The sequence below is a fragment of the Anticarsia gemmatalis genome, chromosome 24 (genome assembly GCF_050436995.1).
Source record: "Anticarsia gemmatalis isolate Benzon Research Colony breed Stoneville strain chromosome 24, ilAntGemm2 primary, whole genome shotgun sequence".
NCBI lineage: Eukaryota > Metazoa > Arthropoda > Insecta > Lepidoptera > Erebidae > Anticarsia > Anticarsia gemmatalis.
The window spans coordinates 9,568,493-9,594,950 of record NC_134768.1 but is presented as its reverse complement, the minus strand read 5'-3'; the positions used below and the strand labels follow the sequence as shown (position 1 = coordinate 9,594,950).

Here is a 26,458-nt window from a genome sequence, read left to right as displayed (position 1 = left end):
ATAATAATTATTATATTCTTACCCAATCTTTGACACTATAAAAGTAACTCTTTGAACATTCCTCATCAGTTGAAACTCAAAAGTAATAACATACACCTTCCTAATAACACACCAGCGTTAATTCCCCATCACAACAACATTACTCGCGATGATTACACGTTCATTTAAACGTATAATGATACACCAATAACTGTCTGATCGTTTCATATAAAAGCGTTTATTAGGTTTAAATTATAACCTTACGATACAAGGTAATGTGAACCTTAAATAAAAAGTAGTAGAGTTTAATTTTGCTTGTACATAATAAGAATCTGCATTGTATGCCGCGGTTTGGCTTTTGTCGTTTATATTTGGATGAAAATTTCGTCTATCCTTTCATTGTGGAAGTATGTTTAGGTTTTTAAATTCAATTTTTGTTACTGACATTATCGGTTGGTAAAATAAATAAGAGATGATGATTTACCTAAATAATAAGAAGACGTTAATTATAATCAGTATAATTAAAGTCCTAAGTTTTCCTCGTTGGGGTGGAGACTCTTGCCCAGCAACTGGACAGACGCGGATTAAAAAACGCTAATAATTTTATCGAAATCGGTAAAGCCGTTTAAATGTAAAAAATCATTCGCTTTTATAATATTAGCATGGTAATAAAAAACATACAGGCAAACAAAGAGTAACCGAATCTTGAAAGAAATATAGTTTAATTCAATTTGCTATTGATAGCTTATTATCCTGGTCTCACCACAAAATCCAGATGAGTACTTAATAACAGGTACAACGAGTTTTTGTAACTGTTACTTAATAACAGTTATTACATAACAGTGAAAGCGTACCGTGTGACATCTTACGTAATAATGTGTGAATTATTTTGTGTATGTTTAGTGAAATCTTTCTCCAAAATTGCTGATCATTCCACTATTGATATTATGCAAATGCTTTTTAATAATAATATTTTTATGATAATGACGTGCCTAATGTTATGTAATTTTGTTTTATTGACGATTTTTGACAGATAAAATGAATAGATTATATTACAGTTGTCAATAATAATAAATTATGGAGTTAATGAATACACGTGTTTCGTGAAAGTTGTCAACTTATCACTGTGAAGAATCAATGTTATGTATTCGGTTATTTTTACAATTTATACATTTTTTTTAAAAGAGAATTTTATACTATATCAAAGAGCACACAGCATTTCGGAAATCCGTATGAAATAAATTAACAGTGCAGTAATCTTTTAAATGCTTCTTTTACTGCAGACGTATTTGACAACATAGGAATCGAGTACTTGCTTTGAAATAAATTATAATTGACATTGGTTTTTACTTTTCCATTCCACAAATTAAAAGTCGTTTCTGTAAAACGTAAATATGTGCCTGAAAATTGGCTGTATGCGACGTGTGTAACGGGTGTGAGGGGGACTGGAAAACACGTGTAAACGACGGATAAAACTTCACGATTATCAGTAGTCACGACAAAGTGGGAACGCGCCCTAATTGGTACATATTTGTAAAAATACCTGAACAACTTAAATAATGAACACTGAACATTATAGCAAAATAGTATAAAATTAGTTTTCAAAGTTCATTATTCTTCAGGCATTTTATGACTATGAATGGTTAATAGTATAATGAATATTTAACACTAATCCTAATTTCATATCATTAACATAATAATATAGTTATGAATGCTCTGCGAGGGGTTAAGGTCAAGCAAGGTCACCATTAGTCAGGTTTTATATAAAGGGGTTACATTTACAATTGACATACATACATCTTATTATTACATTTTATCTTAGGTGCTTATAAATTAATATACATTCCTATAGAGGCTGCGTATTGTTCCAAAACGCTTGGGAATAAATTAAAAATTTACTTATTTAATTCTCCAACCAAAACCACGGGATTTAATGCAAAGGTTTTCAAAAATATTTCGAAAACATGCACTAAAAATGACAACCTAATCTCCATGCAAAATTCCTCCATATCCGTTCCGTAGTCCGACACAGAAATCGAACGCGACACCTCATGATCAAAAGTCAGTTACACTAACAACCGCGCCACTAAACGTCAGTATTGCATCTAAATAGAAAACAACATAAATCCTGCAAATCCGTTCGTAGTCCGACACAGGAATCGAACTCAACACCTCTTGATCAAAAGTCGGTTTCTTTAACAACCGCGCCACAGTGGCATTTAGTACATCAAGCAATTTAAATAGAAAATAACATAAGCACACAGTTTTCTTAGCTCAAGTGAGAGTTTTTCCTGTACATTGTCGGTATTACATACATGTGTAAACACCCGGTTTGCTTTCTACAACACATGTTACAATGTAAATAGACACGTGTTATGACAATCGTTCGAGTAAATGTTATGAGAGGTTTATGTAAAGATTATGTATGTGTATGCTTTTATAAATAATCTCATGGTACCTTTAACTATTATGTAAAATTGAGCTTTTTCGGAAACGACTTAAAGAAAATTGTGAACCTACAAATTATATATATGTATAACTTGAAACCGCATTCAATACTTTAGTATATTAAAGTTATTTTCAGTTCGTAAACCGAGTTCGATTCACCAGCTTGCTTAAGACATACCGGTTTGTATAGATAAAGTATAATTTCGAATAAAAAAAAATAGAATAAATCCAGTTTTTTTAGGTAATTCGAGCTGGATAAAATAGTTAATTATCCTAAATCATAAGTAGCTAGGGACAGAGTTCGTTACCATAGTCTTATCTAGTTTAATATTTAATCCTTGTACGAATATAAAGTATATTTTTATCTCGCACAAAAATTTAGCTTCTTTTTATCTTGAGATAAATTCTCACACATTTCTTCTTAAATTAGACAGCACTAACCTTACAATTACTTAAACAAATAGGCCATTACATAACGAGATAAACCTCAAATCCCTTTCAAACATACTCCAGTAGCCCTAGAATTACGCTTAAATTTCACACGCTAAATCAAAACAACAAGTACAGGCGTATCTCATTGTCTTTGAGCAAAAACTTACACAACAGAGAAATGTATGAGAAACTTTAAACAATTGTTAGCGAGTTTCATAAGCATTCACTATGAGATACAATTTGATATTAAAGTTCCGTTTTAGTATTGTACAGTTAAAAGCAAAAGGTGTTGTCGCTATGCCGCTACCATTGCGTCTTGAAGTCGTGGGTTCGATTCCCATACGGTTTCGGGTCTGGTTGTACTCTGTGTATGTTGTTTGTATGTTTGTAAAAGTCCTCGCGACAAAAAAGCAATTCTTAGTTATCTTTTAAAAAGTAAAAAATTAATGTATTTTGATACACCTGTTACTATCCAACTGCTGGACAAGGGTCTCCTTTCGAAAGAAGGGGTGAGGCCTTCAGTCCACCACGCTGGTAAAATACGGGTTGGGGACTTTGCATGCCCTCAATAAATGTATTAAACAAATAGGCATGCGAGGTTTCATCACGATGTTTTCTTTCAACGTTAGAATAAGCGAAAATTGCAAGTAGTTTTATACTTACTATGCATTTTAAATTTAATTAATAATTTTATACGGAAGAAAGAAAAATGTAAGAATGCCTAGATAGTTTTGCTCTTTACTTTGTTAAAACGCCTAGTTTTTATGTAAAACATGTCAGATTTAATTAAGTGTAATAAACATGCGAAGGTAAAATAACTGTAACACATCTTTGATCTCTGCCAACTCCCATGAGAATAAGGCGTTTAAGTATGTTTATGTTACAAACGTAACATGTTTATTTAGTATTATTATTTACATATTCTTCATATTACTGCATATTACAAACTGCTTCTTTTTCTTCTTATAAATGACTGATTAATAAATATACATTTGTTTTTTATTCAAAGACAACTCTCGCACTAAGAATTGTTTTTGTGTATTTGGGGATTGTGTGGACAACGAACCCACGACCTCCCGAGGTAATAGTATAGACGGGGCGACCTAAACTACTACGCTATGGAGGCATTAAATGAACCAAACGCTCGATACATACCTTCCACGGCCCATCAATTATAATTCCAAACAAATTAAAGTTTTTTTAAAACCTTAACTTACTTCAATATATCGAACTAACATGTGAAAGTTTCTCGCTTTCCACCATTTCCATTGAAACAATAAAATGTTCAATAACTGTTAATTGGTCTTTTGAACTTTGAACTGTATTGTCTAGGACATAAAGTATATTTTTGAATGTGTTGTGTTAGGCGTTTATGGTTTAAAGAGCGATTATTGGATTTTGCCGGTACAAGTTGCGTTTATAACACGAAGACACGTAATATCGTAGAAAAATACTGTCATTTCTATATTTGTTACGATGTACTTGTGTAGTATTGGCCTAGAACGAAAACGTATGTATATCAGAAATTATCCTTAACTAGCTGACCCGCGCAACTTGGCTTCCGTCACATAAGAGAGAATGGGTCAAAATTTTCCCCGTGTTTGTAACATTTTTTATTGCTACTCTGCTCCTATTGGTCGTAGCATGATGATATATAGCCTATAGCCTTCCTCGATAAATGGACTGTCTAACATTTAAATATTTTTTCAAATCAGACCAGTAGTTCCTGAGATTAGCGCGTTCAAACAAACAAACAATTTCTTCAGCTTTACAATATTAGTATAGATATATGACTACTGTAATCATTTACGAAACTTAATATAGCGACAGACCTGACTAATCTGCGGCACCGAACACTCGAAAGGTTTGGCGTAAGTAAGGTTCAAGTAATTTCAACTGATATGTCCTCGAAGACTTGTATAATACAGCGAGCGAGTTGAAACAAACAGTACTTCCCGAATGTCTGTTATATTGAAAAAAACACCAATTAAAAATTTTTTAAACTACTTTTTCAGATAACTCACTAGAAAATATTTCAAGTAGCCAAAATGCCTCAGACCTCTGAAAAAAATAACGACTGATACAACAATAGGCTTAGGCGATATTCTATAGAGGTCTTTCTTATGCCATTGGCCTTTGGAGGTTCTTATGAGGATTGTTTTTTGAAACCGAATACTTATATCTATACTAATATTATAAAGCTGAAGAGTTTGTTTGTGTGACTGTTTGTTTGTTTGTTTGAACGCGCAATCTCAGGAACTACTGGTCCGATTTGAAAAATTCTTTCAGTGTTAGATAGCTCATTTATCGAGGAAGGCTATAGGCTATATATATATCATCACGTCACTCCCAATAGGAACAGGGTACCAGTGAAAAATGTTTCAAAAAGGGCGAAAATTTTGACCAATTCTCTCTTATGTGACGCAAGCGAAGTTGCGCGGGTCAGCTAGTTTATAAATACATAGTACCTAGGTGCATAGTACCTAGTTCTTATAATCATTGTGTATTGAGTGAAACAACGGGGTTCTTGCGGTGTAGTTGCGGTCTACGTGTCGATGTCACGCACTTAGCTAGTCGTTACAGAACATCGAACAACGTATATTGTACCGTTTTAATACTTCACAAGAAAAGGTGAGCAACGCTATCATAAATAGAGGGAGACACGCAAAGTATTTTCGAAAAAAAAAACTTTAAGCTACGGGTCCACGAGAGAAGTGAGAAGAAAAAAAAACTACCTTTAGGACCAAAACTTGATGTATCTTGAAGCAATCCAATTCACACTGGCTGACTACATAATGGAGCTCTGATGGCAACACAGCCTTAAGATAGGATTCTGCGCCTGTACGCAGAATCCCTTAGACCTCCTCATTTGCACTATCGATTTTGCCTCAAGAATCTGCCCAGCGATAAGTTGGCGTATATTTCTTTGATATAATGCTATAGACCAGATGCTTACGATTGCCACTTAAAAGCTACTAACTAAAGCAAAATACAATTTGAATATAATTCCAAGGGGCATATTTTCTTTTACTTTTTTTATGATTAACGTTCTTTTTTCTATTTCTTGCAGGCCAGTAGCCGGAGTGTTAATGAGCTATTCCCGCGGTTGCGCGGCGGTCCTAGGTCAGATGTCAGAGGGTGAGAGCGGGAGCAACGACCCCGCCACTCCTCGCTCACCGACGGACTCCGCCAGCGATGGCTACCATTCTGATAGCGATGACTCCCAGCAGCATCCAGACAGGTAAGAAATTGCGTATTCTTTGCCAGTAAAGAGTAATTTCTAAGAGGGCACATGTCTTATGTCTCTATAATGACATTCTTTCTTAAAAATACATCTCCCGCACTAAGAATTATTCTTGTGTCGCGGGGACTTTTACAAACGTATAAACAACGGAGACAAAGTACGACCTGACCCGAAACTATTATGTGTGGATCGCATAAATAAATTGTTACGTGTGGGAATCGTACTCACGACCTCCAGTCCCGACGCAATGGTAGCGGCGCGGCTTAACCACTGCGCCACAGAGGCAGTCATAGTCATCATATTGCGTATCTTTCATCGGGGAGTAACAGTTCTTTTTTTGTATAATTTCAGAAGTAAGTTAGTATCTCAGTACGCGGCGGTGTGGGCGCGAGCAGCAGACGAGGCGCTGCCGGCCCTCGCCGCGCTGGAGCCGCTCCGACACACGCCGCATCTCAAGTATAAGATCATCTTCTCTGTGGTGGTTGTAAGTATAATAGACTCATTATATTTGGGCATCTTTTTATAGTATGACTAAGGTATTATAATTAAAAGTTTTCAATAGTGGCGTTTTTTTAACTTACGATTGTGAGGTCAGATAGAGAGGAGAGTACATAATAATTAGATTTAGCTAAAAGGATGAGATATTGGATTAATATAGCATGGATATCAATAAATTATTTGAATAAATCCACTTCTTAGGAAAAAATAGGCGCGTTCAGCGTGGGCTTAAACTTATGAACTTGAACTATTTTTATCATTGCGCCTTGTGCTATGTTTCTTGAACATTAGGAGCGTCTTCAAAGAGGACGTTCAGGGTTGTGCAACTTTGTACCATCATAATAATCCTCATAAATAAGAAGCTTAAAGCACATTCTTAAAAAACTTCTCCCGTTTTCAGTTATCCTTCCGTGCAGCAATAAGCCTCCGCGACCGTCGTCTGAACGAGATAAAGGCTCTCCTCGGCGTGGACAGTGAGAGTACGTCGACGGACCCCAGCGTGGCGCGGCTGACGGCGGCGGCCACCAGGGTGCTGCATCAGACCGCGCACAGCTTCCCGCTCGGAGAGGCTGAGAGGACCGTGGTCAATCAGGTGAGGGAACACTACTGTTTATGGATTAGATAGGTAAAATTACAAGTAACTACTATCGTGTTTATTTTTCAAGTGGACGTAGGTGATCTTCATTATTTCTGATAGAACGGAACATGCTAGCTAGGTGCCTAGATTAATTATTTAAATCAAAATATGCGTTGCGCTTCATATCATACTGAGCAAGTATGAAGAAAGTTTTCAATGTACTGATAAGCATACCATAAGAGCAAAAAAGGCAGCGCACAGCGTAGTTTCCTTTTCATTGTAACCGTAAAATCGAATCAAATAAACTTACAAGAAAATACTTGTTTAAGCTCTTCTAAACTACTTTGTTTTAACACATTATTCTACCCTGTATTTTTCCTCGACTCATTTGTCAACCAAAAATACAATTCAAGATGACTCAACTATCTTTAAACAGTAAAATCTGACTGAGTCACAATGGTCTTGTGCCCAGGTGGTGAGCACATTACGCGAGTACCCGTGCCTGTCAAGTTGCGGCGCCCTGCACGCGCTGGTGGCAGCCGCCTGCCGCGCCGCCTGGACCATCAGCCTGCACTCACCGCCGCTCAGGATTGATACTGACTTTACACCCGGTAAGTTACGAGGTTGCCAGGTTCTGGTCATCAATCGTTTAGGTAATATCACGGTGAGTCGTTGACACGACAGAAGAAGAAGTTATGATGAAGAAAATAATAGAAGAGAATACCAAAGGCTGATCAATCTGATCGACACTGATCTGATTTGTCATATTTTAAGTTTAACGAATCAAAGAGACGAGAAGAGTTTCAATATACGCCAAAATAATATTATAAATTCAAGAGACAGTCTGTCTATCTGTTGTGTTTTCATGGCTGAATATACAACAATATACATTTTGATAAAATGAAATGTCTACATAAAACAAAGACCATTTGTTTTTCAAAAATCAGCAAAAATATAAATGGACGCGTCAGGTCGTCGAACATAATTCAATGATGCGTTTACTAACATGCTACGTCACGTTATCGCCAATTTTAGTGCATACATATAAGGTGACTAGTTAGTTATCTTCAACAGATAACACACGATATGAATCAGTAAGATTATAATTCGAGGGACTTTCTAGAAACCTAATGAAATTGTCTTTAATCTATTTCAAACGTCGCTAATCTCCAATATTGTAACAATTAAGTTGTTACGTTGAACCCCGATTCTCATGGCATTCATTTACTTAGTTGCTCGAACCAAAGTTAATTTTTTATCTATTTATCAATAAAAATTTTGCCAAATAATTATAGTAAATCTTTAGATTGGCACAAGTATGATACATGTGGTCCTAAAACTACTTAATGATAGCTTAATTTCTGATTTCCTTCTAAGAACATTTTGTATGTTCATACGTTTTTTTTCAAATACGCTAAACAAGTGAACTATTATCTATTTTCCAGTGGTAATGAACCCGGAGAAGCACGTTCGCTTCACATCAAGTGACGGGCGCGACCGTCGCTCCGACCTCATCAAGTCGTTCGTCTGGCCGGCGCTCATGGATGGCAACCGATGTGTCTTCCGAGCTGTCGTGCTCACTTGAAAGAAGAGTTTCTTCTTAGTTTAGAAGTAATAAGAAGATAGAAGAAGGGAAACGATAGTGGGGACGTTATTTGTGATTTTTGCAAGAGAATTTATAGACATGAGTCAGGTTTTGAATCGTTATAATAATTTCTGGAGTTTAGTTATGTGATGATGAAGAATACGGTTCTTAGTGCTATAAGTTTGTGTATACCCGTTTAAAGACTTTGAAACATTACTCGTTATCTGTAACGTAACTTTGGACATAAAACTCCCATATAATAAAAAGTTGATTTGTATTAGTAAGTGGACTTGAAATTCTTAATAACAGAGTTCAGAATGTCATCTATTTGCTCCATAAAAAAAAGAGAAATATGTTTAGGAATAAGTTTTCTAAACTTTCGCCAAACTGACTTATCTAAACAGTTAATATCCAAGATATGCTATTTATTATCTTTTTGTATTGAATCTTTAAAGCAAATGTTACTCTTTGAGTACTTTTCAACGCTCATACCTCTTGTGAGGGTCGGAAAGTGCTTAATAAACACGTAACTAAATACTTGCGAAAGTAATTAGTTTCAATACGTAACGTATCTTGGATAACATTTCTATCTGTATAATGTTGAAACTATTGCAATCTTGTAAAGTAGATCTGAATTAAAACATCCCAATATTAGCAAAAGCTACGTACGCACTGACCGACTTGCTTAACGTCTAAAGCAAAGTCTCAGATCTTACTAAAAACATGTAAGTTACAAATATCCAAAAAATAAATTTGGTGTGCTCTATACGGCAGCTATACTTGCTTGTGGCACGGTTGTTAGAGCAGTATAATCCAAAATTTGGTAAAGAAAACTGACTACAATATCGTCAGCTATTATAAGAATCTAGGTGCAAGTAAACGAAATCAAGAAAATGTCATGTGGATATATTCAACATCCAATGATTCGAGGCGATTTCCTGTTACTATTGACTTTCGACAACTATCTAGCTATCGAGAAGTTAGAAATATTTTTTCAAATTTTGCAGCACGTTTTAAACGTCAAATTTTCGATACTTGATTGTACTAACTGTAGAGAATCTCACTACTGATTTCTTCATAAACTTTCATTTCATACTTTGCTATAAGCAGGATGTAAATATGATTAATACAATTGTCTACTCAGCTGACTGTCTCCGATATGCGAAGGTTATTGTCACTTTACGATGATTAATACATTGATAAGTGGTGTGATGAAAACAATGAGTCACTTGCGATTATCTATTGCAAATATTCAGTAGAAAAGTTACTGCTTTTCTTTAAAATGTACGAAAAAATATATAGTTCACAAAATATTGTTATAGAGGCCTTAAACATACCTACTCTGACACATTGGATTGAAAGTTTGTTTTAATCTGTATGCATAATACTACTTCCAAAAACGCCTCTACATTTGTTTGTCTTATACCTAGGCTTTTTCAATTGACTATTTTCTCGTTGCATGTGATTCCCAGTTCAAGATTCAGAGTATTCCCAGTGATGCTCAGGTCTTTCCCATCGGCGTATACTTAATAACACTTGAACATACTTAAACCAATTAGTCCTTGTGATAATAATTTCGCAATCTTCGCTAATAATTCGTCACGCGGATATTTCATCCACGTTCATACTATGACGTGTTTCAATTGTTTATTTATTATCAATATCAGTAATTATATGACGTATACAATATATCGTCATAATAATATTTATATATTTATAAAAGTGCTATGTATTTAGTTAAGTTCTTGTACAGAATATGTTAATATAAGCTAATAATAAACTAGATATAATAAATTATTATGTAACAATAACATTTAAAATAAATATTTAAGCGTCCATTTTGTTTCATTGACATGACTCAACGAACGACAACACACTATCTAGAAGATAAGATAATACTACAACTGATATAAAAACCTACATCGGTATAGGAACATCAGTATTGAACAGAACAGTTGAGTAAACATGAGTTATCCGGGACCTTACGGACCGCCGCATACGTGGCCACACCCCCCACCACCTCACCACCCCCCTCCGCCCTTCTATCCGCCTCCTCATCATCACCCGTACCATCCACCTCCACCTGATGGAGGAGCTACTGCCGCGCCACCCCCTTACCCCTACTACGTCCCTGGTACCATGATGGTACCAGTTCCTATTGGAGTACCACCCGCGCCGCAGCCTCCAACCGACCAATATGGACAGCCAAACAACACGTACATCACAAACTACATCTACCACGGAGAGACCACAGTTACAGACGCCGTGCAGGTCGTGGAATCGTCTGGAGACTTCGACTGGGTACCAACTACTGCATTAATGGCTACGACGTATACTGGCAGAGCAGTGGTCGGCGGTCACGAAGGCTGGGACGGGAGTTCTTTATGGGTGATTCGCGGCTGGCATAATGGAGACCTGATACCTGGAAAAATGTCTGTACGACACAATGCGGCCTCAATAACATACGATGGCAAAGAAATCCCTCTGCAGAATATCGAAGTATTATGTGCTAAACCTGAGAATTTGCGATGGGTTCCTGCGTCAAATGGAAGTGTACCTCCTGGAGCTATTCCTGGTGGAAGAACTGCTAATGGAGAGACTCTATACATCGGTAGAGCACGGTACCAGCTGTCAGTGACCCCTGGGAAGGTGCATCCTAGTCATCACTCCTGCTACATCGCGTTCGGTGGAACTGAAGTGGCTCACAAAATGTACGACGTGCTGTGCAGAGTTAGTTGAATGGCATAAGATCTGTGATATAATGACAACGGACTGATTTAGTTAAGTTTAGTGAAAACTCAGCGGAATTGACATCTAATGTAAAAAATAGAATTGCTATTGGTTTTGCTTCAATGCCTGGATACCGAGACGTCAACATTTTAGTTACCTAATCATCAAAACTTTAGGTGACTTTTATCTCTTTAAGTTGTATTGTAGCAATCGAATTTAGTGACGTTGCCATATTCTCGGTAAAACATGGCGCTTATCACACTTGATCTGTTTGTAGCAAAGACGATATTAGCGGCCCATTTCTTAGCAAATATTTTTGAAGCGTATAACTGTACCTATGTAATTTCATCATATTGTTTTCCGCTGAGTATAAATCAATGAGTATTTTGTTTATTCTAAAACTCATCCCGAATATAAAAATGCTCTTTAGGGACCTGAAAATGTATTAAAAGTAAATAAATGAATTATTTATCAAACATTGTGTTTTCTTTGTGTTGCGTACGTGCGAATAAGTAGGTTGTCGATATCTTATCAAAGGATTATAGATTTCTCGAATGACTGATAAAATATCCGTCGATTCACGAGGAAAAACAATATTTTTATATATTTATCTTCTGAAAATGTAGAGCAAAATATTCGTAAGTGTTTTGTTATGTCCGGTTTGATGGCTTATCAGATAAATAGTTAGCTTGTAATCCGGTGTAATGGACCTGAATCAATAGTTAACAGATGATGACTAATAATTACTATTAAATCAGGTATACTGGGTTCGACTCCCTCATGGAGCATACTAAAGACCACGTAATTTATGTTTACAAACAACAAATTTACGTGAGTAATATAAGTAGGTATGGCTCATATGCACAGGTACTCCCAAAACATGTAGTTGGGAGGCATACTTGCTATGTATTAAGCTCACGACGCGACGTTGCAAAATTCACGGTTGCTGTTCAATTTTTCAAAAAAAAAAATGTAGTCGACAGTCGATTTCGGAAGGAAATTACCTAACCTATCGATACCTGGAAAAAAGCAAGGTCAATTTTTAAAACTATGGCATCACACCTGCGAGACCATACAAAACAAATTCACAATAAAGTGACGTCACACTTGAGTACTGCACCAAAATAAATACAAACGCATTGTAACCAATGAAACATAATGACATCACCTCTCCAATTGACTTCTGTACTGTTCCCAACAACACTCACACAAGGAATTATACACCTTATACCTTAGTTTTAAGGTTAAGAATTGTAATGATAGTGTTATAAGTAGATACAGGTACCATGTGTTAGCTAATGACTCTATTTAACCTCTTAAAGTATGTGTGTGAGAGTTTGTGTGAGGTTGTAGTAAAAGCGATTTTTTGAACTCAAAATCTCTACAGTAACATTTTAGATGATGAATTTTGCTATGTAGGTTTCTGTCTTATTTGTTATACATTCAAATTATTTATTAACTTAGGTCAAATACAGATACTTATGATAGTCAAGTACTGGTTAGTGACAACTATTTTCAATCCCAGTTTACAATAAAGGAATTGTTCTTCTATTGCCACAATACTCATAGAAATGAAAGAACTGAGAGAGATATTTGTCCTCAATTGGAAAAAGACTTTCTTGGCCTTATTAAATTCTTTTCTCTTATAATGCAAATAAAAAAGTAGGTCTCTGTTTCTAGTACCTAGTGCCTCTGTTTCTACTAGTACAAAAAAAATTAAGTTCAAAAATCTTCGCCATCATTAACACCCTATAACTGAGACCACAATCCTTATCTTACACAAAAACAATTAGAAAAGGTTTTGAAACTAACTACTATAATTACCCCAGTTACTTTCTCTTTGGGAGACCAAAGAATGGCACTTTCTATAATCCCTTTAGACTTCCCTTGCGTCATTCACATCGATACATCTTGTTATACAGGACCGCCGGTTACAAGTACTACGCACCCGAAATTCCTTTAAGACATCACCGATATAATCTGTGATAATAATTGATCAAAGTAAATAAAACACCCAAGAACCGAACCTCAACCGAAACTTTTTAACTGCTCCACCAAACTGGCTGTCCAATCTAGTTAATTGTGTTCATTCGACACAGTCATAACGCCAGTGTCGCTTGGAACTCGGCAGAGTGATATACGCAAATATTTGTGGTAGAGTGAAATAGAGCCATCTATTCTTTATAAGTGAGAGTGCGATAGAAGACGGGTTTATTGTGTTATTGTGAAATGTGACTGAATTCTGAGGAGGTAAGTTATTTGTAAGGATTGTTTTTTCATTGAATTTCATTTGTTTATTCAGACTTTAATTGAATAACAAGTGTGAAATTATTATCACCACAATCTGTTTTAATTTTGAAGGATTTAATAAACATTTTAGAAGTCAAAGTCACATTGAACATCACCTAGAGTTATTATTTTCAAGTGGCCAGACTGCCAGAAAGTAGTAAACATTTATATGTACGTTAAATTTAACGAAACACGTCAACATGATTATTGAGTCTAAATAATAATCTTATTTTTTTGCCTCTTTGTCGATGTGTTAACGAATTAATTGAGTTAATTCTTCAATCACGCCAGAACATGGATAAACCAGAGAAGAAGTACAAAAGAGTGGAGGAGTTAGACCAGGAGGCAGTGGCGACGTTGTTACAGCGATGGGAGCTGGATGAGTTCGTGGAGTTCACCCGGGAGAAGGAGATTGATGGCACCAGGTTATTGGTAGGTGTTCTTAAAAACCCTGTCGTGTTCTTCAGAAAGAACATGTTTTTATTACAATCTTGTGTGAATCCCAACCCACACCTGTGTGGTGGACTTAAGGCTTTACCCCTAGCTCATTTCGGGAAGAGACCCTTGCCCAGCAGTGGCACGCTTATGGGTAAAATTTATTTATTTGTGAATGTAGTCATGGTCGAGGGATGAACAATTTGTTAGCAACCCAAATATTACGGCTCACTGATTTCTATCGAGAAGTTCTTTATTACTATCAAGTTATGTACAAGTCAGTATCAAGTTTTCGTCACTTTGGGTTTTGTACTGCTATAGCAAATGATATGGAAAACCAGTGTGAAAATATTGTGCATGCTCCGGAATTATTTACACCTCAAAAATAAATGTATGTGTGTATCTACAAGTATTACCATTCCTGAAGGAGGCACTTGCCCAGCTGTGGCCTTCTTCTACTTACTTACATAGTTTTCTGTACTATTCTGTACTTGTTATTTTTGCTGTGGGAATATAAATATGTATAATGTCAAGTTCTGTACACAAAGCTTGTGTACCTTATGAATACTTATTGAAATGCCGTCATCAGACCTTGAATCGTACCAGCTGACTAACATAATAACGAGTATTATTACTGTCACGTATATCACAAGGCACTTATTGCATTTAATACACCGTTAATTGGATTAATTCGAACGAACTTCATTTATTTAGCAAAGGTCATGTGTTAAATAACATCTGCACTGTAATATAATGGGAATTATCTACATAGTTATTAAATAAAGTGTTAAAAAAAATTACTACCCGTGACAGCGTTTTTTTGCCGGTTTAAGTATTCAAATTCCAGCAAAATCAGTGTAACTTAGTGACTAGTACTTGTAGAAATATTCATTATGTATATAGCGGATAGACCGGCGGAAAAACTTTTGAATTATCAATGTTAATATATAGTCCAGTGCTTAGTTTGCGGCAGACGGGGGTCTTTTAATGTCACGCCGATTTTTATTTTGAAAATAAACTAAATGTGTTTTTCTTCCAAGGTTAAGACATAAAGTATTAAAGATTCTCGACACAAAACAGTACTTAGATTTTACTCGTATTTATATCTCCTCTTACAGGATGTAAGTGAAGGTATAGTCAAACTATGGCGTCCAAGAATCAACGCAAAGAAGTTCATCACATTCATAGAAGACATCAAAAGTAATCCCAACAAATATCTAGATCTAAAAAGAACTGAACCTGTTGAAACTAAAGCAGAAAATGAAATGACAGAAGAAGAAATAACAATAGAACAGAACAGAATAGACATAGAAAGTCAATATCAAACGGTACCTATAAGAAGGAGAGAAGAACAGACTTCAGCGATGAGTACTGTTGAAGAGATACTAAGAAGAATTGTTCCAGCAAAGAGTTTTCTGTACAGACACCAACAGAAGGAACGAACACCTTCTTACTTACCCATGGATGCAGGCACTCCGAAGAAAAGAAAATTATTCAGACTAAGCTCTTATGAATACCCCTTTCTAGATCTAAAAGCAAGATTCTCAAGGCAAGACAGCTCAAATGATAGAGGGTATTACGCCATGAAGAGAAACAGCAGGTACTGTATAACTAGGACTTATAAAAAGACAGAATGTAGGACTAAGTATAAGTCCTTACCGACTCCAGAAGAAATCAATGAAAGGTATCCAGAAGACCATTTCTACGAAGATTTAAATTATAATGAGGTTGAAAAGGCAGTAGAAATACCTACAACTAAAGTGGTTAATGTAAAGCCTTGTATAGTGAAGATTCAGGAACTGTTTCAGTCGTTCAAAGTGCCGTTCTTAAAGAAGCAGGAGATGATAGAAGAGAGGAAAGAGGTGGAGAAGGAGACTGAGAAAGAGATCAATTTGTATGAGAATAGTGAGAGTATTGCTAACATGTATGATTCGGTACATGTCGTGAGGCCAGTTAGTGAACATAGTGACGCGAATAAGGTGAGTACAAAACTTTAAGTGGCTAATGCATTAGGCATACACCTGCGCCCTGGGTGGAGTTGACTGCATCAATTTGCTTATATATAGAAAATTTTACAGTAGTTTTAAGGCTGCTACTAGATAGTTTAATCAATACTTATCATTAACTTGCCCATTGCTTTGTAAAAGAGAACATGTTTTCTTTCTACTCCTAAAGTTATGAGCCTGTAATATTGTTTACTCCAAACATATAGCGTATATAGGCAGACTCAATACTTCACATTTGTATTAGTCACGGTAGTTCAAACCTACCCATGGTGTTCGGCTGTGGTGTCATCACCATGACTCATTTCTTGATTGAGATGGAGCCATATAACTAAGATAACTTATTACTTCGTTTAAAAATGCCATATTGTTCAAGAATCAAATCCAACAATCTTTCCCCTCATTGCTGATTCTGAAAAATTTTACCACAAAAAACTACGACATTTGTGATCTTAATGACATATACTTTGAGGTTAATACCTCAACCAAAGGTGTAGTTATTACAAAATGAATGAACCATCGAATTCAAACCTAACAGCCAGTTTCATAGTCTACGGATAAGTTATCTAATAGATAAAGTGAAAGCAAATGTTTAAAAGTAATGTCAGGAATCCCCTAGTTAAGCTAATTGGTTCTAAAAGCGACGGCAGTAAATCACTTTTTAGAATACCAAGGTTATTCTAGTTATATACTCTATTGTATGTAAATAGTCTTGTACATAATATTTATATAGCGTTTAGTGTCTGAGACGTGACGTCATCAACGATCAGTGTTGTTAATTAAAGCTAATGGGTGAAACGATTTATATTCATTTGATCCTCGCGCTTGTAGGGAGATTAAATATCAGACTTGATTATGTATTATGCGTTTTTATAGTTTAAGATTTTTTCGTCACTTGTTCTAGGGTTGTTTTGAGCCGTTTTCAGTATATTTATTAATAAAATCTATGCTTATTAAAACCATTACACTAAATATTTCAAATGCAGACTTATTTAAAACATAAAATACGGAATATTACAAAAACCTTAATGATTTAATTCAAATATCACAGCTTTATTTTAGAGCACAGCCGTGGGACAGTTAACGAGTTTAGAAAATTTATCAAAATAGTTACCAACTTCTCTCAAAAAATACTGTATACTTAAAAATACCATTTTAATCAGTCCAAGTACGAAAATCTAAAAATCTTCAATTATAATCTCATAAATTTCCATAAATTGATTATAGCGACATCTATCCGCAACTTACGGAATTACGCTCTTATCTTTCAGGCGAAGCTCCCAGTGGAAGAGTACTTGGAACCAGTTCAGCTGAACAAGGACTACTGCGACGTGAACTATAAGCAGAAAGACGAGTCTCTCCTCGGTTACATATTGAGCATCTTTGAAAATAGATTCGGGATAAGACGAGGTGAGTTTGAGGGGACTTTATTATTATTATTAAAATCAGTTTGTCAGTATTTAATATTTACTTGCAAGACAATTTGGATGACATCAGGTAGGGTTTGTGATAGTAGCTCTATTACCGTCCGTATAATATTTTGCCACGGTACTAATTTTTTAACTTGACTTCATAGTTCACGGGAGTAATTGTGTAGAGTATCTTTCTATTGCCTCATTTTAATAACCCCTATATTAAATCCGCACGAACAATGCTGAGTCAATAATAGAGTCTAAGAAATATTAATATTACGTTTTACAGAGCCATTAATTCTAAAATTCACTAAAAAACTTTGGAGTAAAAAGAAAAACAGTTTTTTTAGGACCCCGCTAATTCACTCGGTAACAATTCATAACAAAACATTACTTTAAAAATAGTACTATACACCGACAACTTATTAGAGAGCGTCGGCACGCAATTTATCTATGTTATAATCAAGGATTAAGTCTATTACCAAAGAAAAGTAGCTGTACCAAACAGCTCAATGATAGCTGCGTAAGTCCGCTAGCAGCGAACCTTGCACACTAGGCTCTCTATTAAGTTGTTGGACTATAAAAAAGCATTAAAATAAAATCAATTAAAGTTTTTATTGTTTTTAGACAACAGTGCAGCACCGCGTGCAAAGCTGCCAGTACTTTCTCATAGTGTAGTTTTGTTCCTTTTGTCAACATGTGTGACACGACACACTGTAGGTAGAGATGTGAACTAAATGTATCGATAAATTGAACTTTAAAAAAGCTTTGGATATGTATTTGAAACAAGATCTAAAATCTTGCATAAACCTGTAGTTTTGAACTTTTCGAATTGGTATTCTATTTTTTTATAGGCAAATCTCGTACTAAGAATTATTATTGCTCTTTTGCGGGGACTTTTACAAACAAACAAATAACGAACACTAAGTACGACTTACCCTAAAAAAGCTTCATGTGGGAATCCATCCCACAACCTCTCGATGCACTCGTGGTGGCTTTGTTTACTTAAAATATAAGAATGATTTCTCATACTTTTGGCCACTTATATATTAGCATCGGGTCGGTAAAATTCAACTACAAGTGTAAGAGTGTTCGAACTATTATCAATAGCGGCACAAAGTTTAGTAACAGGACTTAATTTTAGGAAATGAATGAGTACCTAATCACCTCCCTATAATGTGATAAAAAAACGTTCACTGTTATCGAGCTTTCTTCAACATTAACATAACTAGTGGAAATAAAAATAACAAAAAAACGTAAGTAAGTGTGGAACAATTAATTGTTTTGTTTGATCTGAGGAGATGCAGGGTGTCGCCCGCTACTTACTAAGTATTATCAGTTTTGATACAGCATACGGAGATGATACAAGTGGAGAAAGTAACGTTTCTAGACCGAAGTTATAGTGCATTTGTAAAGTGATTAATATTAAAAGTGTTTATTAATAAACTCTTCTAAACAATATCGTTAAATGTGATTTCACGTGACCGAAAAACACTCAAACACAGGTTTAAATATAAATTTAAAATATCTTGTTTGATCCCAGGTGTCTCCATGCTATCAAAATCGATTCAGCCGTTTACTTTCGGGAAATTCCTCTAACTATTGGTGAAAACCCTATCTAAATTCATTTGGCAGAATTCGACCTCAACGCGCACTTAGCCAGCGAGGTGAACTAAAATCCCAGCAGTGTGACAGTTACGGGTTAAAAAAACAATTAGTATTTATCTGGCTATAGCTCTAGCAACCCGACCCTCAATGTAGAGACTATAAACTCAAGTATGTTAATGAGAGATGTCAATCTTGAAGTCTAGTAAATTGTATGACTGTGCGTCTGGGGCTCGTGACTCAGTACTGAATGTTCTGATTCATACGGTATGTCGTGTGTCGTGTGTTATTGTGTTTAATTGGACGAAGAGATGTTTACGGACTTTGGGGTCTGTATGATCGCGTATATCATGTTGTGTAGGGTTACGGGTTCGATTCACAAGTTAGGTAGTGATGTAGTAGTTACTGTTAGGTTTCAGTTTTTTTTTGGGAATTGGGTTTGTGTAATTATTAAGCAGGTGAAGATAATTTACTTATGTTATGATTGTTATCTAAAATCTTACAATTAAGGAAAATTAAAAGGTTAACATATACAGTCACCTAATAAAGTAATTTAATGAAGTTTTTATTCGGACCCAAATCAATTAATTAAGGATCATGTTAAGTACATTGTCGCCATTAAAACCCTACACTGTATTTAATCTAAAATTTGCATTGTTATTTATGTTTTCGATGACAATTTAAGCAAGTAGTATATTTCCCGTTTTTATTAAACTATTAATGAGAGGATTTTTCAAAACAGAAAATAATATATTACGCGGATGACCGATTTTCATGACAGAATTTCGATAACTGTCCAACTATCACTTTGCTCTATATTCCCTTATTTAGATTAAACAAATAAAGGACTAATCTCCATATAAAGTGGTGTTAAGTACAATTTGATGTCGGCACACTACACAGACCAATCGATACTATTGCATAGAGATGATAACAAATATAACTTTGAAAGAGTAGTGATCCATATACATACAGTAGAAAATAAAAAATTGCTAATGTGAAATAAACAGTGAAAAAATAATTTCAAGGCAGTGAAATTAATAATAAAATTAAAAAATAACCAAAGAAGATAGCGTGATTATACGATTGTTCAGTAAAAAAAGTTCACGATTAAGTGAGATGGCAAACGTGAAATAAATTACCTTCAAGACGATACAAGATTCTTTAACAAAAGTTTCTAAATTAAGTAAAACAGTCACCGGGTTAAATATAGCATGCTTTTAGTATATCTAACCACTGCGTTTGATGACAAATATCATTGTATAACGCAAGATAACTTTGAACGCATAAATGGCAAGTCGTTTTGATGCGGCGACGCGAAAGGAGTGTCCGAAAATAAATATAATAGTCAGCAGGATAAATAAACTAAACTAAAGCATAATATTAGTTGCAAGCGACTAAAGTGCAAGTGCTTAGTGTTTTAGTATCTTACAGGATTAGCTAAGAAGCAGTACTTACATGATTATAATTTAATCTAAGTTGGCTGGCGTAAATACCGAAGAAAATAAAATGTGTAGCTAAGAGACCATTAAAAAAAAGCTTTCGCTTTATCAGTGCTTTTAAAACGGAGTGCTTCGAGAAATATTCTTTAGCCAGAAAACAAAAAAAAATCGTATTATAATATCCTCTTAGCTACATAAATACTTTTAGCAAGGCCAGTGCAGTGAAGTGCAAAGTAGAAAAATGATCTATTAATCAGTGCATAATTTTAAGGGCAATACGCTCTGCTATGGATTAAAAAATCAAAGTGTGTAAATAAAAATAATTGTGAAAAAAAATCGATGACTTGAACTCCAATCTTCCCACAATGAATTCTGTAAAAATCATTGTGTGTAAATAATAATAGTGAAAATATTTCAATGACTTTTAAACTCCAATCTTTACAATGTCTTCTCTCAGATAAGTCTTAGTTAAGTTACATCTAAGTTATTGATAGTAGAATGAGTGACGACAGTGTAGTGCAGTAACAATGTGTTGGTGGTTGAAAGTGAGTGTTCCTCTCATGTATAACCTGGGCGCGAGGCTCGGCACCACCGTGGTGGACATGTTCTACCATATTGTGCATTGTCTCACTGATGTGGTCGCAGGTGAGGTTTAGGACTTGTGTGTCTTTCTGTTTAGTATTGATAGGAATCAACAGCTTTCAATCCTTTTTTATTTACGAATTAATGGACATGAACTTGAAGATTTTTTGTAATTAATTGGGTACTTAATAATCCATGATTATGATGTGGGAGCTCGTATCTATATTTCTTTCGTTGCCACCATTAACTCTTTTTATCAATAATTATATGATAATAATATGCCAAATTCCATAATACAAAAGTTAACCTAACAAGCTCCGACAGTTTGTGACAAGTTTAAAATAATGTCTCTTTCATTATCCGTGTATTTTTTTTTGCTGCACAAGCTCGCAAATTCCTCATGTCTTATTTACTTCTTCCTCAGAAACAAACGACGACCACCACTCATCAGATTCGGAATCAGACCATAAGGTCGACAATCCGCCAGCAGAAGCAGCCAAGTGGCCTGAAGATCGCAAGCATGGCCGCACCAATATGGCTGACAGACCGCTGCCAGTGCCAGTGGAAAATGAACCTTATTACATGAACATTGACAGAGGGGAGGCACAGAATCTGTTGAAGGGACAGCCTGATGGCACTTTTGTGTTGAGGCCTAGTAGTCAGGTGAGTGCATGGATAAATAAATTAATAGGAAAGATAGTACAAATGCATTGCTTAAATGAAAGGAGAATTGGGAAAACTAGGTCAAAAGAAAATGGGTTAAAAACTTCTAGATCAAGTAAACTACCATGATTAAAGTATCCAAGTGGCATTTTTAATCATACTATAAAAAACTAGTATTTCTTTTTTTACTCACATATCGATAAACTTTTTTCCCGAATAATTTGACCCGCAATCACATAAGATTATGCACAAAAGCCACCGTCCATAACCGCAAATCCGTTTCTTAACAAGATCCATTTTATTGATGATCGTCTACTGTAATACGCAGCTGCTCTGCTGAAGTGTGGCTCAAACCACAAGTAGATAGGCTGTGTTAGTATGATGGGGACTAATAATGCCGTCAAAGAAAGGCGATTTATATGACATGCATGGTAAATGAGACATCCCCTATAATTTGATACCGGGACTTAGTAAAATGTGGTTGTTTAATTTCATACTACTGTATGCCCCATTAGTTTAAATCTGCATTCGTATAAAGTATTAAATTACCGGTGATCATTTGTGAAGATGAAATCCTAAATAGATTTAATAAATTGTCCAGTTATCTTGACTGGCACTTTTTCTCTTCCGTGCTATGAATCCCATATGGCAGTAGAGTCATGATTTTTGTCCTCCGCTTCGCTCTATCTTGCGCATTGTCTTCGAAAACCTCTCATTTAAAACACTAAAATACCAAATATTTTGAACCCATATAGAATCCATAGATGTATTTCATGAAAACAGCTAACAGTGTCTGTAAAAGCCTTTTTTCTACATTTCAGCCCGACCACGCCTACACTCTCAGCGTAGCCTGCGCAAACGCAGTCCACAACGTCGGCGTGCGTCGTCGCCCTGACGGTCGGCTTGCACTCGGCTTCCCTCGGCGCGGCGAGCACAGTTTCGCGACAGTAGCCTCTCTACTTCGCCATCATAGAAAGAGACGGCTGCTCCTCGTAGCAGGGGGTGACGTCATCGGAGCTACGACGCTGAACGAAACGCCGCAGTACTATCAGAGTCCTTGTAGCATTCCTGTGCCGGTTGTTAAAGAACCCGGAGCCGCGTAGTTTCCGGCTTATCTATTTTAAGGCAAATAAGCCTGTTCTTTTTCGTACGTATAGTATGATCTGCCCATTGCTGAAATTGTGTAATCCGCTCGAGACTTTTAAAGGAAGGTGTTTTAAACGACTTTCACAACAACTGGTACAGAACTCTAGTGCTCTCTTCGTGTTGCACAAGCATAGAAACATGCTGGAAGTCGATGGACAAATCTGCTGACAAAGTGTCAACTAATTGTTGTGTAATTTGGTGAAACGTAAAAGCTTACGTTTATTAGTTCCGAATAATTGGCGAATATAATTTTTTACAGAATCAAAATCAAAATCAAAACAGAATATTTTGTAGCTTACTGTCACGTCGGTCAATTATTTTGTATTTTTTTATCCGACTTGAAAAAAGAAGGAGGTTAAACTGTATGTTTCTGTATTAATAGATCTGTTTTAAGAATGTTAATGCCAAAGATTTTCACGTTAAAGTTAGTATGAAAGTAAATATATTTTTAAGTTCTCAGTTTCGTTCTTTTTAAAATACTATGTGCTACTTCTAAATATGAATACTGCAAAAATAATGTCTTTGTAAATTATTTACAGAGTGCTTCAAGTAATATTGTATATTTTTAAAGATTTGGAATTAAACTTATTCTTTTAACTTATTATTTTCATTTGCAATAAAATTTAAATGTAGTAGTCAGGAAACAATTGTTGAAGGAATTGAAGTTGGTTTGAGGTCTAACTCCCACCTCATTGAGAGAAGAGACCCTAACCTAGCAATGGGTCAGTAATCGGCTACATTTATTTAATAATATAAATTCTATGCTAGGAACTAGTGTCCGACCAAAGCCGAAAAACGAATGTCGGCAACGGTTTTAGTTTCGGCCGAAACTGATATAATTCAAAATCTACTCTACTATACTACTCTATCATAATTCAAAAGTCCCTGTCCGCACTTGGCTAACGTGGTGGATTTCAGGCCTAACCCTTCCTTCAATTTGGGAGGAGACTATTGTACAGAATTGTTACAGTCATGGGTTAAAAAAATCAAACTAACTACAGCTACAATTACCAAGTTGAAAGATAAGTTTAACACTATAAATTGTACAATCCTTCCATTCCAATTCTATTTAGATCAAGTAGATGATAATGTTACACCTTGCAATACTAAAGAGCAATAATCGCCGGTCTCAAGTGTACTTGCGAGTTAAACCAATAAATATTTAATATCCTACCGACTTGTACTAAAATATTTTGATATTAATCAATTGTGGCAATATCATACATACATAATATCACACCTTATTTTTACCATAGGGGTAGTTAGAGACCAAAGAACAGCACTCGGTGCGATATTTACAAACTTCCCTTGCCTCATCCATACGTCTTATGCCAATATCAATATCATACCGTAATAATATACACGTTGCATGCCTTACATTTGTTTAATACATTTATTGAGGGCATGCAAAGTCCCAAATCCGCACTTGGCTAGCTTGGACTTAAGGCCTAACCCCTACCTCGTTTGGGAGGAGACGCTTCCCCTGCAGTGGGACAGTAATGAGTAAAAAAAAATAATTCAATAGATTAGTCACTATCATAGTCCGAAGTTACATGAGACCAACATTGTTAAAGGCTAAACGTGGATGTATTTCATACATCTCTACCTACACCTTCAGGTACAAAAGGCCTTGATATTAGGTATTGTTAAAATCCTGTCAACGACCTAAGTGAACAATCTCACACCTTTTAATTAATCCTGAGAATTGAAGTCTTAAAAGATTTACCTTGAATTTTTTACCAATATCTCCCATTACCTTTGTACTTACGAAGTACTGTGCGAACAACTCACTTACTTAGAATACAGCATTGTCATTATAAATTGTATGCATAAATAATAATGTCTAAGCGACAATATATTATAGAGTATCCTTTATATAAAATGCTAGTATTTTTTTGACACTGTCACTCGGTAATTTAATTTCCTACCAAGCAGAGACAAGACAACTGATAAATGTACTAATATACTTGGAAAAACACACATGTTTTCAAACCCAGGACGAATGCTCTCCTGCTCATCACACTAATATTTATTCTGAACTAGCTGACCCGTGCGGCTCCGCTCGCGTGAATTTCGTACTGTTGCTTATTCGTTTGAGCACACGAATTGCGAAGCACTCGATACACCTACACATAAAAATGTTAACAACTCTTTTGTCATCTAATGGTTATTTAGGAGAGGGACCCGAAAGGCACACAATGTGACACAGGCTCAGGCAGGCCTGATTTCCTGTGGTTACCTTCTTTTCCGCTCTCGTCTGTATCCGTAGCAGTTTACAGTGTAAAATATAATACCTTATAATAGACTGACCATTGCTTACCCGTCTGGATTCAGAATATTATTATAGGTCCTATCTGCGCCGGAGCTCTTCAGACGCGTAATAATGTATACTTGCGATGATACGTCCGAAACCGCGTAACCCGTAATTATTTTTTATACTTATATCATCCGTTGTTTATTTTTTAAAACTTACCACATAGTCTGTTTCATAGCTATCCAATTTATTTCCTTAATGCAACCAATTAATTTGGTTATTAAATATTATGTGATTCGATTAACAACGCCATCTGTCAGTTGCGGCGAACAACGACAACAAACGAAATTACTCGGTTTGCCATCTAGGATATCCCGATCGCACCGGACCCACGTAAACCAACAGTTTTGTGTAATATATCATACAACATTTATGTTTAAAAATCTTATAAATGTATAGCATGTTTCAAAGGTATTTTTTTACAATAAAGCCATCAAAATAAATTAATTAGAAAAAACATGCTTTGTTGCGGTTTATAACGCCATCTATTGGTTGGTGCGAACAACAGGTATCGATACGGCAGGCGCCGTGACTATGCGAATGTTGTGAAATGGATTGTAACGCCATCTATGGTCTCTATAGGGAAGCGCAGGTTCAAACGATTTCTACGTATTTTTTTCAATTTTCTAAAAATCTTTGAAATTTTATGCTATAAAAAGTATCCTAGAAATTGCTCCACTACTTATTCTATGCATATACCAAATTTCAGTGCATTCTATTCGGTAGTTTTTACGTGATAGCGACACATACAGACGGAGGACAGACAGACAGACAGACAGACAGAAAAGAAAATTATAAATTGCAGATTCGGTATCAGTATCCGTTACTAAACACCCCCCATTGGTTTTTTTTTTAATATATTCAATGTACAGAATTGACCTCTCTACAGATTTATTATAAGTATATAGATGGGATTCAAACGCACACTGCGATTTGACTGAACTTGAACTAGGTTTAAATATATTTTTGGATATATTTAAACAGAGACAAAACTAGTTAATTATATTCAAATAATAAGATTTGAAATCCGATATTTCACTAATTTTCAATTACCTAAGTAACAAACACGCAATA

The 26,458-nt window shown here is 35.5% G+C and overlaps 3 protein-coding genes across 3 annotated transcripts in view; all 3 read left to right on the top strand.

The window, feature by feature from the left end:
* The window catches only part of LOC142983651 (uncharacterized), a 37,297-nt gene extending 26,698 nt beyond the window's left edge, over positions 1-10,599 (top strand). Inside the window, exons 6-10 of the mRNA XM_076130634.1 lie at positions 5,930-6,100; positions 6,455-6,587; positions 7,002-7,193; positions 7,651-7,789; positions 8,624-10,599. Coding sequence (XP_075986749.1) covers positions 5,930-6,100; positions 6,455-6,587; positions 7,002-7,193; positions 7,651-7,789; positions 8,624-8,763 — 775 coding nt within the window. The 3' untranslated portion in view covers positions 8,764-10,599. The remainder of the gene's footprint in view (positions 1-5,929; positions 6,101-6,454; positions 6,588-7,001; positions 7,194-7,650; positions 7,790-8,623) is intronic.
* Positions 10,600-10,692: 93 nt separating this feature from the next.
* Positions 10,693-11,969, top strand: LOC142983668 (uncharacterized). Its single transcript, XM_076130654.1, has one exon. It carries the CDS (start codon positions 10,729-10,731, stop codon positions 11,500-11,502), a length of 774 nt encoding a protein of 257 aa, XP_075986769.1. The 5' UTR covers positions 10,693-10,728; the 3' UTR covers positions 11,503-11,969.
* A 1,639-nt stretch (positions 11,970-13,608) lies between these two features.
* LOC142983437 (uncharacterized) lies at positions 13,609-23,640 on the top strand. The gene is made up of 6 exons (XM_076130291.1): positions 13,609-13,743; positions 14,074-14,214; positions 15,336-16,196; positions 17,492-17,630; positions 21,686-21,924; positions 22,746-23,640. The coding sequence occupies exons 2-6, from the start codon at positions 14,077-14,079 to the stop codon at positions 23,025-23,027; spliced, it is 1,659 nt and encodes a 552-aa protein (XP_075986406.1). The 5' UTR covers positions 13,609-13,743; positions 14,074-14,076; the 3' UTR covers positions 23,028-23,640.
* The last annotated feature ends 2,818 nt before the right edge of the window (positions 23,641-26,458 follow it).